At 47.7% G+C, this 14,967-nt stretch overlaps 1 protein-coding gene across 1 annotated transcript in view; it reads left to right on the plus strand.

Annotated features, from left to right (window-relative positions):
• Positions 1-659: 659 nt before the first annotated feature.
• Positions 660-14,967, plus strand: part of LGI2 (leucine rich repeat LGI family member 2) — a 28,767-nt gene continuing 14,459 nt past the window's right edge. The window contains exons 1-6 of the mRNA XM_037044878.1: positions 660-862; positions 2,793-2,864; positions 4,531-4,602; positions 6,534-6,605; positions 12,206-12,277; positions 12,945-13,114. Of these exons, the coding sequence (XP_036900773.1) occupies positions 660-862; positions 2,793-2,864; positions 4,531-4,602; positions 6,534-6,605; positions 12,206-12,277; positions 12,945-13,114 (661 nt within the window). The remainder of the gene's footprint in view (positions 863-2,792; positions 2,865-4,530; positions 4,603-6,533; positions 6,606-12,205; positions 12,278-12,944; positions 13,115-14,967) is intronic.

Consider the following 14,967-nt stretch of genomic DNA (forward strand, 5'->3'; position numbering starts at 1 on the left):
CGCCAGCATTTGTTTCATTTCTGTTTTTAAAAAACTAGTAAAGGCTGCTCAAAATTCTGCACTCTTCAAAGCACCCAGGACGAAAATCTCCCTTCCCAGCCATCAAGCCAGTTCACTGGGCCCTTCTTTTACCCCCAGCCCCCACCTCCTGTTTTGTTCGGGCAAAAAGGGCCCGCCAGAGGGACTGCGGGCATCTGATGCCCCGCCACTCGGTGGGCCTCCACGGGGGTCTCCGTCCAAGGCTGGCTGTCCCCCAAGGTCACCCAACTTTTTCCTCTTCCCGAAGCTGCCGAGGAGGGTCCGGGAGGGTCCGGAGTGGGTAGCGGCCCCCGGGCGCGGCGGGGGCGGGGCGGGCGTCCGTCCCGCATTCTTCATTGGCCAGAGCGGGCTGCGGGCGAGAGCGCTGATGTCAGGCGGGCGCGAGTGCGGCGGGCACAGCGGCGGCCGCCCAGCAGCCCGGGCTCGGCTGGGGGGGCGCCGAGTGGGGGCGGCGGCCAGCATGCTGCTTGGCTGCAGCTCGGCCTCCCACACCCGCTGCGCCCTCGTCCTCGCTAGCAGCGGCGGAGCAGCGAGCTGCGCCTGTGTCTGCAGCGGCGCCCAGTCCAGGCGCGCGGCGCAGCGGCTGGGGTCGGGACTGGGGCGGGGTGCGGGGACCCGGCATGGCGCTGCGGAGGGGCGGCAACGGGGTGCCGGGGCGGCTGCTGCTGCTGCTGCTGCTGAGCGCCGCGTGCTGGGTCCCGCCGAGCGCGCAGGTGAGGCGGTTGGCGCGCTGCCCCGCCACTTGCAGCTGTACCAAGGAGTCCATCATCTGCGTGGGCTCTTCCTGGGTGCCCAGGGTCGTGCCGGGCGACATCAGCTCCCTGTGAGTGAGTGGGACCTCTCCAGCGCCCCCCCTGCCCCGCCCCACCCTGTGCCCGCCGTCGCCAGGGAGTTGCTTCTGGCCCTGGGACGCTGCGACCGGACCCCACTCCCCAGCCGGTTTCTTTATGTTTGGGTGGGGGAGCGCTGCGGGACGTGGGTTAAGTCTCGGGCCCTGGGGTGGATGGAGGGAACCAAGACGCAGAGTCTGGGAACCGGGCAAGTCCCCCTGGCAGTGTTTCTCCAAGTATGGCCCTCAGGCCACCAGCATCATACCCAGCTACCTGGCGGATCTTGTGCCAAGGCAGATTCTGGGGACCGCGCTGAATGAAGCGGGGACTCTGGAGTCTGCATTTGGCGTCCCCAGGTGAATCTGGGGTGCGTTAAAGTTTGAGAGGATGTCTGTATGTTGGGGGAGGGTTGTGTATAGGCATATATGTGCGGTGATCATGACTGAAGTGAGTGCACCCCGGAAGAGGTGAAGCCCCCACTGTCCCACCTTGGGTCTGGGGCTGTGGTTTACACCGCGGCCTCATCCCGACCTCTCTACAGTTCAGGTTGGGAAGAACCTGGGTAAAGTCATACAGCCTCTGGAAGTGGGTTTGGGGGTGGTGCTTCCCCATGTGACCTGGAAGAGAACACAGAGGGCTTGGCAGAGCAGTTGGGGCATGTAGGGCGCCCAGCCTAGTGGTCAGGTGCTGGAAGTCTGCCTGACTTCTTGTCCTGAGTCCACAGGGGCTTCTCACTCTGTCTCTGCACCACATATTATATTGGCTGCTTTTCCAGTGCCAGAGGAACCGATGGGAAAAGGCTCCACATCATTTACCCACCTGCTAAGAGATGCTTTCAACCTGCCCGCACACAGCCACTCAAGCCACGTGACCAGCTCTCATAATGGCTGTGAAAGGGGGCTTCTGGGCTCTGTCTTCACTGCTGGGAAATGTTTCCTGGGGAAATGACACCCTTGTTCCAGGCCTCGGTGCTGGGGGATGCCGTCTCAGTTGCAGAGGCAGGGAATTCCCAGGCGAAGCTGCTCTGCTCAGGACACTTCCTCTTGGGATTACCCTGTCCTGCCTCCAACCCCTTGGAAAGGCACAGAGGCCTGGACTTAGGAGTGATGGGCATCCCGTTTGCATTTCTAAAAAGTTAGGAGTCTGGCAGGCAGGGAAAGAGGGCCTTTTTGGTTCCTGATATTGCTAAATCTGGTGATATGGAGGATCCCAGAAATGAGAATTCCCCTTGTCAAATCCTTTAGACCAGCAGCTGCTTAATTTATCTGCATGCTAATTGAAGTCATTCTGAATAATGTGCTGAGGTCCTGCTGTGGCCAGAAAGGATGGGGAACCTGGTGCAGTAACAGAATCAAGCCTCTTGCCCCGACATGGACCGTCAAATCTGGCAGATGGCATCGCCTCCCACTCCACATTCAAGTTCAGGTGTCTCTGAGTTTTTCCCTAAGGCTATCACGGTGCATTTAATCAGAAGTGCTCTGAGTGTCTTTCAGAGATGGGCTCCCATGGGGAATGTTTAATCCTACCCCAGAGTTTCGTTGGCCAACATTAACAATGTGTCTGCACAAACAGAATCATGGGCAGAAGTGAAATAATTATCCATTTTCAGCCTGGGCCTCTTGTAGTTAAGTAAAACAAAGCAGGGGGAATTGATTCAAACCAGCTGAGATAACGTCTATGGAAGGAGCTGGATGGGTGGTAAAGGTTTCTGTTATTCAGACTAGTCTCATATTGATCCAGTTCACTGCAACATGAACTTGACTCCCTCTTCTTCCTACCTCAAGAAGCTTCTGGCTAGCTGTTTTAAGACTCAATCCCTCGTGGAGGTGTTTGGAATACAGGTGGAGGATAAGGCTGATTGCCCATCCTGCCCAGCACTTCTCAAACAGCCTGGGCCTCGTTGTGTTCCTCTTTCGCCTGTAGGAGCCTGGTAAATGGAACGTTCTCGGAGATCAAGGACCGAATGTTTTCCCATTTGCCTTCCCTGCAGCTGCTGTGAGTATGGGACATTCTCCCTAAAAACGGGGGTCCCGGAGGTGCAGTGCTGGGAGGAGCGGTCTCTGCATCTTTGATGTCAGTTCTTTCTAAAACGCTCAAGGGACGCGAGTAAAGCGTGGCTGGATCTCAGTGGTAACTTGGCCTGTGGTGTTGCCATCAAGCGGAGTCCAGAGGCTCTTGGCTCAGTGTCTCGTCCTTTTTCTGGCACATGCTTTCCTCAGAGACTTTATTGTGGATCCCAACCCCCACTTCTAGCAACTGGGGCCATGGTTATGTCAAATTAAAAAAAAAGATTTTATTTATTTAGTTCCAGAGAGAAGGGAAAGGAGGGAGAAGAAATGTGGATGTTGAGAGAGAAACATCTCACACACCTCCAGCTGGGGACCTGGCCTACAACCCAGGCACATGCCCCAGCTGGGAATTGAACTGGCGACCTTTTGGTTCTCAGGCTGGCATTTAATATACTGAGCCACACCAGCCAGGGCTTACATTGAATTTTGACCAGAACTTCACCTAAATTAACTGTTTCCTTTACTTTAAGAGAAAACCTACAGTTTAAACTCTTAGTGTTGCCCTGAAAACCACAGTATTTCTAGTTGACTGAATACAGGAACTATTGGGAAGCATATGATACATTTATATGCAAAATTTTATTGAATCATTTTGTTATTCCTACAAGGGTATTTTTATTTCCTCATTTCACAGATGAGAAAATTGAGGCTCAGAGAAGTTAAGTAAGTTGTTCAAAGTCACAGCTAGGGTTCTAAGCCACACTCGTAACTGCTCCGCCCCCAGCTGCTCTTGGCCAGTGCCTAGGTCGCGCCCTGCTGCCCAGGTCCATTCCCGTTTGCTAGTAAAAAGAAATGTCCAGAATGCAGCTTTCAAAAGTGAACCAGTGACAGGCAGAGTCCTGAGCACATAGCCCACGCTCTGTACCTGTGTTGGTTTCTCAAATTTGAGATGAGATAAAAATTAAGCAATATACATTAAATTCTGAAATTCCTTGGAAATTCTAGTTCTAATAAAACACACTTTCCATATGATAGAAATACTGTATTAGGTATTTTACCAAAGAGATTTAAGTGGTAACTACATAGACTAGAGGAACTTTTACCAAGTTTACTTAGGTAATGACTCATAAAAATATTCGGTGATAAAGAGCCTTCTGAAGTTTTTCTAAACTTTTTTTTTCTCATGGGAATGTATAATATAGTAGAAGGGTTTATAATTTTTTTTCTGGTCTCAGCTGTGTGACTTTTGTGAAGTTACAACTCCTCTGGGCTCAAATTTCTCTAAAAACAGAGTTGGATTAGCCCCCTTTAGATCCTTAATTCTGTGGTTGCTTTTGCACCATAGAGCACTCCCTGGCTGTTCAGTGTGGGCTGGCGTCAGAGTGTTTTGAAGCTCTCAGGTCGTGTTTATTGAGACCCGTGGGCAAGAGATGGTAGAATAATGGGGGTGGACAGAAAACTGGACCAAAGGGGATCCACTTGCCATTTTCTGTCAGCATCTGGGAGCTGGGTTGTGCATCTAATGGGCCCGTCTTAGGTAGAGAAGAGCCCATCTTTGCCCACCGATCGGAACATGGGAAAAGAAACAGAACGGCTTCACTAGGGGATTCCAGTTTCACATCTCTGCACGGAAATCTGTCTTTCTTTTTCAGATTGCTGAATTCTAACTCATTTACAGTCATCCGGGATGATGCTTTTGCTGGGCTGTTCCATCTCGAATACCTGTAAGTCTTTGGCTTTGTCCCTGTGCTGAGCATTTGGTATTTCAGTAGAATTGCTCTGTTGCTTTCCAGGCGGAACAGAGTCTCTTAGAGAGCTTAGGGGTGGAGAAAGCGGAGAAAACCCCATTCTCTTTTCAGCACTGACCTTTCATAGTTTACTCGTGTATAACCATGCTGGGGCAGGGGGAGGCTGGGGACAAAGGGGGACAAGGAAACAAAGAAGGAAAGACATCCATTCTCTGCTGACATTTAATTTGCCATGTAGTAAGCACAATTGGAAATTGCGCTGGATATTTTTACCTCTCATAACTGGGCATGGATTTGCTGATCAGCCAGAAATAAAGCTGAAGGATTCTGGGGGGTTACTTATTTTGAAATAAAGTCTCCCTAGATGGGGATGCAACTTCATGTTTTTAATTCAGTTGACCTATGTCCCGTTGGCGGTATCTCCTGTGAGCGGCCGACGAGAGTCTAATTTTCTTTCTCCTCCTTTTGGAAGAGGTTCTTTTTCTCTTCTCAGATGTGCCATTTTCCCTAGCAGTGAGCTTTGCTCTCCCTCCGGTTTCTGTCTTTCCCTCTTTCATGTCTTTCCCCCCCTTAGGTTCTTTCATCCTGGTCTTTTGTAACTTTGTAATAATATTAATCCTGCTATCAGATGGGATTTCCTTACTTAGCATTCAGAGGGATTTTTAAAGCCTTGTGTCTGCTTTCTTATCTGAGGTAGACAGGTATTGTGGATGTTTGAATTCGAAACACATCCTGGGTCTAAGAAAGCTCCCTGCTGATTTTACGTCCCAGAAGGATGTTTCTGGGCTTCCTTCTTGAAAGCACCTAGTGTGTACACTCTGATGACACGGGGTGGTGTACTTACATGGAAAGGCAGGTGGGACTGAAGCGCTCAGCCCGGCTGGGTTCTGCCAAAGCACGTGGACAGGTGATGGAGGGAGTGCTTGCGAAGCTACTGGTTTTCTCTTAAGAGCCGTTCGTCCTACTGTCAAGGTGATCGAGCAGGAGGGTAGCTTCATTTTATCCTGGAGTCTATCACTGAATAGACCCCTGACTTTCACAAGCAGGCATTGGAATGCTCTCTGTACAAGAATCAAGAGGTATTTTACTAACTAATGGCATCATGTGGCGAAGCCTGTCCCTTGGACGATCTCATCAAAGACCCTCTTCCATTTGTGGAAATGAGATGCCTCAAAGTAAACCGTAGGTCTCTGTGGCACTGGGGCCCAGTCGCAATGCTTGCATTTCTCACTGAGACTTTAAAGCATGGCCTGAATTATGTTGCAGGGTCCTATGCTCCAGCCCTAAGACGTTTCAGTGCAGAGAGAGAAACTTGGCCCATACTCAATATCATTACACTGCCTGCTTCCTAGTGCCTTCCAGGTCCCAAGAGGACCCTGCCTCGTCACCGGTCTGTTCAGAGATCAGACTTCATAGGACGTGATGAACTCAGAGTTTGCCAGAAGCCAAGCTTGATGGAATTCTCCCTCAGCAAAAACTTCAACAAGGAGATGTGAAACAACGGGGTCCCCCAAGGGACAGTGATATTAACAAAAATATTAATAGCCAGGCTGTGAAATGTAAGAAGGGTTGACTATATGGGAGCATGCCAGGCTTGCAGAGAGGCGAACATTTCTTGCCTTTGTAAAGTGCTTTCTTCTCTTTGTCCCCAAGATGGTTTTACCCACAGTGCCTGCTCTGAATGCGGAGACCGCCGTGCTGCGTCTGGGGAGCGTGGGGAGTGTACCCGTGTGTTGGAACACACACCTGCTCCCACATGGAGCCTGGGGCAGCTGACTACTCTTCAGAGTTGAATTGTTAAAATTCACGAATATTTTTAGGTTTTACTCCAAAAGCGTACCAATGTCATTTTTTTAGAGATAGTAAGCTAAGAAGATTCAGTTTGATTATACTGCTGTTCTCCTTAGGTTCATCGAAGGGAACAAAATAGAAACCATATCAAGAAATGCCTTCCGTGGCCTCCGGGACCTGACTCACCTGTAAGTCCTATGAAAACTGCTGTCAAGTCCTTTAAGGTGTGAAGTCAGATAGATTCACTTCCTGGTGACTCTGTTTTTTCTTTCTTTCTTTTTTTTTTTTACTTCTTTTCATAGTGTGAATATCCTCAGAGTGAAACTAATTTCCAGGTTAACCTGGAGGTTTCTATATCGCTGATCAGTCACCATCCCAAGATAAGAAAGATACACTTGTCTTTATCATCTTTTCCATCACTCTGGATCATTGTCATGGGCCACAGGTCAAGTAGGAAGCTCTCTGAGCTGTGAGTGCCTATGTGAGTGACGGAGTAGTCACGCAAGGTACACCTACTCTGTGCCCCGCACAGGGCTGGGTGCTTCATGAGCCTCCTTCTGTCTGTCTTTCACAATAATCTGTGAGTCCCCATTTTACAGATTTAGGAACCGAGGCTTACATGACTCGTAGAAGAATGTTGGATGCAGGGTCAGCAATAGGACAAAATGGAATAGAGATATTTTGTGGTTCCTCTAATTTGAATGCAAATAGCTTTTCCTTTTATGTTGGATTAATCGGTGGCTTAAGCTAAGCTCTCTGGGTTTTTTAATAGCTTTCAGGAGAAAAAAAGTTAAACAGATTGATTTGAATTGGCATATCAGAATAAAGCAAGTGCATACACTTACTTAGCAAATGTATAAAAGTGGAAAAAATAGGAACTGTGTTTATGAAAACGTGAGAATGATCATTGTCTTGTAGGAGCCATTTATTAGCCAGGACCAGGTCTCGTTTTTGTGATAGACGTTTTGTGTTTGACTCAGATCAGCTTGTGTGTGGCAAAAAGAAAAGGGAGAAAGTTGGGGGGCTTTGAATGGGGTGTTGGGCAGGAGTGGCAATGCCCTCAGCCGGTGTCACCTGACAGATACAGCCTCTGAAGAGGTAACTGTTTACGTCAAACCCTGACACGGGCAAAGGTGTCTGTCTCCAGGCTCCGGGAGCACTTGGACTTGGAGTCCTGCAGGGCAGCAGCTCTGCCTGAGCTCAGGCTCACAGAGGAAGGTGTTGAGGCTGCCAAAGTGGGAGGTTTAAACCTCTGGATCAGCACAGTCAAGTCTGGAGCGCGTCCAGGCTTTCTTTTCTTTCTGTAGAAGCCTTGATTCCCCCGCCCCCCCCCCCCGCCCCCGCATTCAACCTAGGTGCGGAATCTGCACAGTCCTATAAAGGCTAAGACACTGGGCTTGGAGTCACATAGGCTTGGGTTCAAATCTCAGTGCCATCATTTGTTACTGTTACTCAGCCTCTTGAGCCTGATTCTTCTTCCTAACTACGGGGTGCTCATACTGACCCCAGAGGATTGCCATGCAAAGTGGGGTCCTGCACTTAGCCCGTCACCCAGGTAAATGCCCAAGTTATGGTTGGCATTTTTATCATCTTCGTCATCATCAGCAACAGCATTCCCTCCCTGCACTCATGGAGAAGTCTCCATTTGCTCCAGGACGGCTGAGTAGCCTTGGCAGTTTGGGTGGTCAGACAGGGCCTGCTAAGAAGACAGCTGTGGGTGTCTGGAGGGGAGCAGCTGTGGCCGGATAAACCCGGTTCCCAGAAGTCGGGAAGGAGGGGCTTTGTTTTAAGCAAAGACTCTGGGCAGATTGTGAACCTAAAGCAAAGCTCATGTGACTGAGTTAGCCCAGATGTCAACTTTTATTTGACCAACTGGCTATGGCCTCTGGTCTGAAAACTGGTGAGAACATGCTGGTATTGTGCATGTATATTTGCATAGCTTTGTGCATGTGTACCCATGGGTGCATGGACTTCTCTACATGTGTACATAACTGCTTTGTGTGTGCATGCCTGTGCATCTACACACACACACCATATCTGTATATGTCAGATGTACATATGTGTAAGAGGCCCCTCCTCCTCTGTGTGAAATGCAGAGGGAACAAAGGAATCCTCTGCTTGGGTCCAAAGTGCATTGGATACACTAATATGCTTCTCTTCACATATATTGCCATCTGGCAGCCAAGCCAACGGGGCCCCTGTCCCCAGCTCTGCAGCCTCACACCCTTAAAGTCCTCAGAACATTGGGCTCTCAGGGGGTCCCAGCGCCAACCCAGCTCATCTCATCATTTCTGGGCTTTTGCTTTCACCCTTTCTCTTGCCATGGAGGCGGTGTCTTTCATATGTGATCTCCTGGAATCCATCCGCTTTTCCTTCAAAGTCCAGATGAAGTTCTGTCTCCGCAGCTGTTTAGATTGCCCCTTCACGCCTCCCTGTAGCCCCCCCCCACCCACACACTTTCCTGTAGAGGTGGGCCACACAGGTGGTGCTATTTCTCAGACACTAGTTTTATCTTGCCAGCATCACTGCAAGCCCCCCGAGGAGAGGGCTGGTACAGATCTTCCATTAGCTCTGCCCTGCGCCCAGCCTCTAGCTCCAGGCTAAGCCAGCAGGACTGGTTTCTGATTCGCTGGTTGACCAGCTGTTCCTTACTGAGCTGGGTTCTCCATAGGGACTCTACTTCTTGGCGTGGGAGGTGACTTTTAAAGAGGAATCCCCCAGTCTGGAGATGTAGGTTGTGTTTAAAACATTTAATACATTGTTTAAGAGTGAGCTGAGCCCTGGCTGGTGTAGCTCAGTGGATTGAGTGTGGGCCTGTGTACCAGAGGATCACGTTTTGATTCCCAGTCGGGGCACATGCCTGGGTTGCGGGCCAGTTCCCAGCAGGGGACACATGAGAGGGAACCATGCATTGATATTTCTCTCCCTCTCTCCTTCCCTTCCCCTCTAAAGATTAAAAAAAAAAAAAGAATGAGCTGATCTTTCCACGGTGCCCCCCCACAGCCCCCATTTTGTAAACTTCTAAGCAGAGAGAGCACGCGGGCTTTCAAGTTCACTCCGGTGATTCAGGAAGGCGCTATCTGGAATTTGCTCGTTTGTGTATCTAATTTTAATTTTCTGTGAACTTTCCCCACACCGACAGGGTCCCATTTGTATGTGAGGGACCAAAGATCAGGTTTCAGAGCCTGCAGGAGCAGTGCCAGTCTGTAACTGAGATCCAGGACAGCTGGTCTCCAGCAGGCCCCCCCAGCCCAAGGGACGGGTTGCTGGCAAGTAGGTTTAGAAATGAAGTAAGTGCCATGAATGGGTAGGTAAAATGAAGTGGGAAGTAAGACATCAGGTGCTGAGTGTGAGTGGGCTGGCTGGCCTGCGTAAATAATTCAGCTTTCTGAAATCTGAATGGAGCACTTGGAACGGTTGCTCAACAGCCTGCTTCTTTGGCCTTGACCAGTCCGCATGGTCTTACCACTTTAAAACGATACATTTCAAGTAACAACACATGTAGCTAAATAATTCATCTTTAATGAGCTAGAAAGACATTTGTACTTTTCAGGTAAAGCAACCATCAACCAGGAAAAAAACAAACAAAAAACCATGTTCTTTAATTTTAGAAGTCTGTCTAGAGTATGTTCAATCTGATTACATATTTAGTTTATTTCCCAGCATCTTTAAAAAGGCACGGATAATTCATTTAGGAAAGAAAGGTTTAACAATACATGAGGTGGTATTCTAATCCAGTGGTGGTTATCTAGAAAGGAAGGGGTCTCCCCATATTCTGTTAGTATCTTGAAGCCAGAGGGTCGATTTGAAACAGGCTGAGAGCTGTCCACCCCAGCTGAGTCCAAGGAGGAGTACGTGTTTCTTTAATTCCTCTTTCTGCGACGGGTCATTTTGGTGCTACGAAAGACTAATTTCATGTGTATGTTTAAAGAGGCTGGTGCTGAATCGCCTACGTGTTTATCCTTTATAGTTTTGCTGTTTGTACTCCTGTGTGCGAGGAAAGCTGCAGGCATCAGTCTGGTGGCTGACTCACAGCAGAGCAGAATGCGGGGGTGGGGGGGCGTTGGAGGGGGGGGTGGGGAGCCGGCGTTGGAGGGGGGGGAACGCAGGCTTGGCACGCAGCCCTTTAGCACCAGCATCTTTCAATGTCAGCAGCCCGGCCCGCAGACATTCGTCTTTAGCAGGATGATGGCAGGGCACTGCAAAGTCCCGAATCTTCAGAGGAGTTGTTGATGGTGTTCCTGCAAGTCTCCTTCTGTGCGGGGGTGGGGGGGGAGGGGGGGGGCTAGGACATTTAGGAAGCTCTTTAATACTAAGAGCAAACATGCAGAGTGGTTTCTAGCCAACCTGTGTTAATGAGAAAATGAAATCGATCACCGTCATTCATTTCATACACGAGGTTCATTGAGACTTTATATTATTGTTAGGGTTAGAGGTGGAAGTATTTATGTGAAAGCGTTATTTACTGAGTCCTGTCTTAAGAGGCATCAGTGATAGCATTCACTTAAATGGACTATTAGGGAACTTCTTGGCATAAGACTGTACATCTTTTTTAAAAAAAATTGTCATTTTAGTGCATAGTTCATTCATTCGACAAAGATTGATTGAGTACCTACTATGTGCCAGGCACTGTTCTATGAGCTGAGGATGCAAATGTGGACAGACAGAAATCTTTCCTCATGTTGCTTACGTATAGAAAAAATACACAGTCAATAAACAAATAGATAAATAAAATGTATAGTGTGCCAAGTAACAGTTGTGCAGTGAAGAACGGAGCCAGTGAGAAAGATACGTAGAGGTCAGAGATAGCTGAGGACAGAGGTAGGAGGTGTTGGAGCGAGCTCTGGGGGCTCTGGGGGCTCTGGGGGAAGAACATTCTAGACAGAAGGACAGCAAGTTCAGATGCCTCGAGCTGGGACTGTGTTTCTCCTGTTTGAGGAATAACAAAAAGGCCAGTGTGCCCTGGCCAGGGAACTCAGCTGTTTAGAATGTCATCCCAATACTCCAAGGTTGCGGGCTTGATCCCTGGTCAGGGCACATACAAGAATATCAACCAGTGAATGCATGATAAGTGGAAAAGCAAATCAGTGTTTCTCTCTTTCTCTCTCTTTCTCTTTCTGTCTGCCCCCTTTGTCTCTCTCTCTAAAATCAGTTAAAGAATTTTTTTAAAAGATTTTATTTATTTATCTTTAGAGGGGGAAGGGAAGGAGAGAGGGAGAGAAATATCAATGTATGGTTGCCTCTCGTGCATCCCCTGCTGGGAACTGGCCTGCAACCCAGGCATGTGCCCTGACTGGGAATCGAACCGTGATCCTTTGGTTTGCAGGCTTGTGCTCAATCCACTGAGCTACACCAGCCAGGGCAAAGAATATTTTTAAAAAAGAGGCCAGCATGGCTGGATTTTGGTGGTGGAGATACAGTCCCTCCCCAGGTAGGTGGGGGTGGAGGCAAACTGGACAATGGAGGGCCTTGCGTGCCATCGAAGGGACTGTGGCTTTGACACACAAGTGCTGTCTGAGGTTTCACGAATGTATATGAAGAGCTTAATAAATGCTTGTTTTAAAAACAAAACAAAAGATTTACATGGCACTCCAGCATGTATAATGTTATTTTTGTATGACTAAACTCATTTCTTTATCCCAGTGTTGATGACCAAAGCCGGAAATTGAACCGCAGTGTGCTGAAGAGGTTTAGAGCTCTATTTGAAATCATTATGTTATTTAAGGGACTTCAGAGTAATAAGGCATGAAGATAATAACCACATTAAAATGTTCCTTTCTTGTTCTAGTTCTTTGGCCAATAACCACATAAAAGCACTCCCAAGAGATGTCTTCAGTGATTTAGACTCTCTGATTGAACTGTAAGTAATGAAAATCAAGTTTATGCCCGCTTGTCATTGTGCCCCAGTTAATCATGTCTTTAAATACTCTCTCCCTCTTTACAGCGTTTCTCTTGTGTTGTAGCTAAAGACTCTATGACAAGGAGGTGCTCACTAAGAAACAGCTCAGAGTCTGGATTGGGCTGGATTTTGCCATTTTAGAATAGACATTGGCGGAGCATGAGGCCATTTCCCGGAGATAGGGTTTTGCCTGCTAGTGTTGGCCCCTTCTCACTGGGTACCATTTAACGCTCTTCCTGCTTCAGTCATGTCTGTGAAAACAGGCTTCCTACAGTGTCCTGTTTTTGTGTGTGAGAACCTGTGTTGGGTGGTGTCCGCCTGCAGTGTCTGCCGCGTCCAGCGTGGCACAGGGGCAGTTTCAACAGTTTGTTGAAATGGCGTATGTTGGCTCCGAAAGCTCGCTGTTAGCCATATAGTTCAGTTCGTAGACACTGAAGATCATGAAATAAAGGCAGTGGTAAGAACAAGAAACAGGATGTGTGAGATAGAAAAAAGTTTTGAATTACATTTTTTGGGGGGTATTAAATCCATCAAGGTGTTAATGATTCTGGAGTCTCGTATTCCCAAACATTTCAGGCATGTTGGTTTCTCTGTGTTTGGGTTTTGTTTTATTTATTTATTTTTCTAGAGATTTGAGGGGCAATAAGTTTGAATGTGACTGCAAAGCCAAGTGGTTGTACCTGTGGTTGAAGATGACAAATTCGACTGTTTCGGATGTGCTGTGTATTGGCCCGCCCGAGTACCAGGAAAAGAAGCTAAATGATGTGACCAGTTTTGACTACGAATGCACAACTACAGGTACTCAGAACCTCTGTCATCGAAGATGGTTATGTGGAGTAATCCATTAATTTTCTTTTAGATTGTCAACAGGGAGTGGAGAAAAGTGGGTGTAAAAATTTTCTATCAAAAGTAGTTTAGGCAAAACTTAGGCATTCTAAAAGATATGAATTGATCTGGTACAAACAAAATATCTCAATGGTTTAGATTTTTGTTAACTGCACAGGCTTTCGAGTCTTGTTGATTATTTACAAAATTCAAATTTCTCAAAAGATACTTTTTTAAAGAATGAAGTATAAAGTAGTGAGTTTGGCACAAAAACGCTTTCAAATCAGTTTGGGTTTCCATAGAAAGCTAGTGCAGAGAGACGAAAATTATTGAATTCTATGAATTTTATTGAATATTTAAAGTTCAAGTTTATAGACTTTAAAAATCTATAAATTGTGTTCATAGTTCGAGGTAAAAAAAGATAACCAGCTAAATTATAACCAATGGCAAAGTAGAAATATAAGTTAACGGTTAGCTGTCGAAAGAAACTCATATTGAGGGAAAAATGTAAAGTTTGATTTCGTATGAACCGAAAACCTGAGGGCCTGCCTTAAATTTTCAGTTTATACTTTTTTTAGGCTATAAAGATAAAATTAGAATGCAGTTGAACCTCAGTTCTCCAACCTCTCCCATCTCGAACAATTTGGCTCTCCAACGGCCTTCTGGGACCAAGTAAGTGGGAGAACCGAGGCTCCACTGTTCTAACTCTGCAGGCAAGTGTCTCCCAGTGACGGGTGTAGACGGAGTTGCTGCAGCTTCTGAAGTCGGCTTGTAAGGGAGAGAGGATCAATCCACAGCACGACACTTGCTCATCAGACTTAAAAAAAATAAACATGCAGGCCAAGATTTGATATCAACAGGGCCTCCAGGCATGTCGGTAGGAGGAGCAGGAATGAGAACTCAGAAAATAGTTCCAGAAACTAAAAAGACAAAAGAACTGCAAGAATAAAATATCACATTTAGGCCAGTCCTGCTGCCGTCTTCCAAATAAACAAGCAGTCAGAAAGTAAAAATTATTTCTAGATACCTTGGTACATAAGGGACCCTACCGGTCCTGTTCCTTTCTGAGGGAACACCTGAACTCTTGTGGAAATGACCTTGTCTTTCATCACGGAGCGGGAGCTTGTTCAGCTGTGTAATCGGCAGGTGCCCTGTAGCCAGCCGAAGCCACTTGCAGGTTATTTACTGTGCGATAAATCAGAGGTCGAGTCAAGGACATTTGCACCCAAAGGTGGCATTCAAGGCCATTTGGTGTGCAGTGCTGAACCTAAGCTCATCTGGGCTCCTCTCGACCTCTTCTCCAGGTTTTCTGGAGCATTCTCCACCCCCCCCCCCCAAGTGAAGTTAGCAGCCTTTCCATTGTGCTGTTCACAGCCAGCTGTAATGGATGGAAAGCTTGCCCAGCTCCGAGAGAAATGACACAGGCTCCAGGGGGCCTTGGGGCGTGGGGAATAACTTACGTGAGACGCAGTGTGATTTCTGACCCCAGAGCCCCGTGGACGGCTGTGACAACATCCGGGATCTGAGAACTGTCAGGGGAATGGAGGGGCCTTGGCACCGAGGTGGCCGTGTAAAATCCATCCTACAGCCAGAGTCCACAGGGCAGTGCGAGCCCCTAATGCAATGTAGGGCATTCTCTCTCATATATATATGAGATACATATATATATATATGTATCTTTGCTAAAAAGCTTCCAATTAAAATTGAGGTAGTCAGCGCTCTCCCCTGGTAACAGGGAGATGATGACTCGGTTGTTGTTTTCTCCCTTGAAGACTCAGGGACAAATGATCTTGCTTCCAGTTTCTTGCATCATGAGGAACAATGGC

The sequence above is a fragment of the Sturnira hondurensis genome, unplaced genomic scaffold (genome assembly GCF_014824575.4).
Source record: "Sturnira hondurensis isolate 20B ecotype Veracruz unplaced genomic scaffold, ASM1482457v3 Scaffold0000780, whole genome shotgun sequence".
Classification (NCBI taxonomy): Eukaryota; Metazoa; Chordata; class Mammalia; order Chiroptera; family Phyllostomidae; genus Sturnira; species Sturnira hondurensis.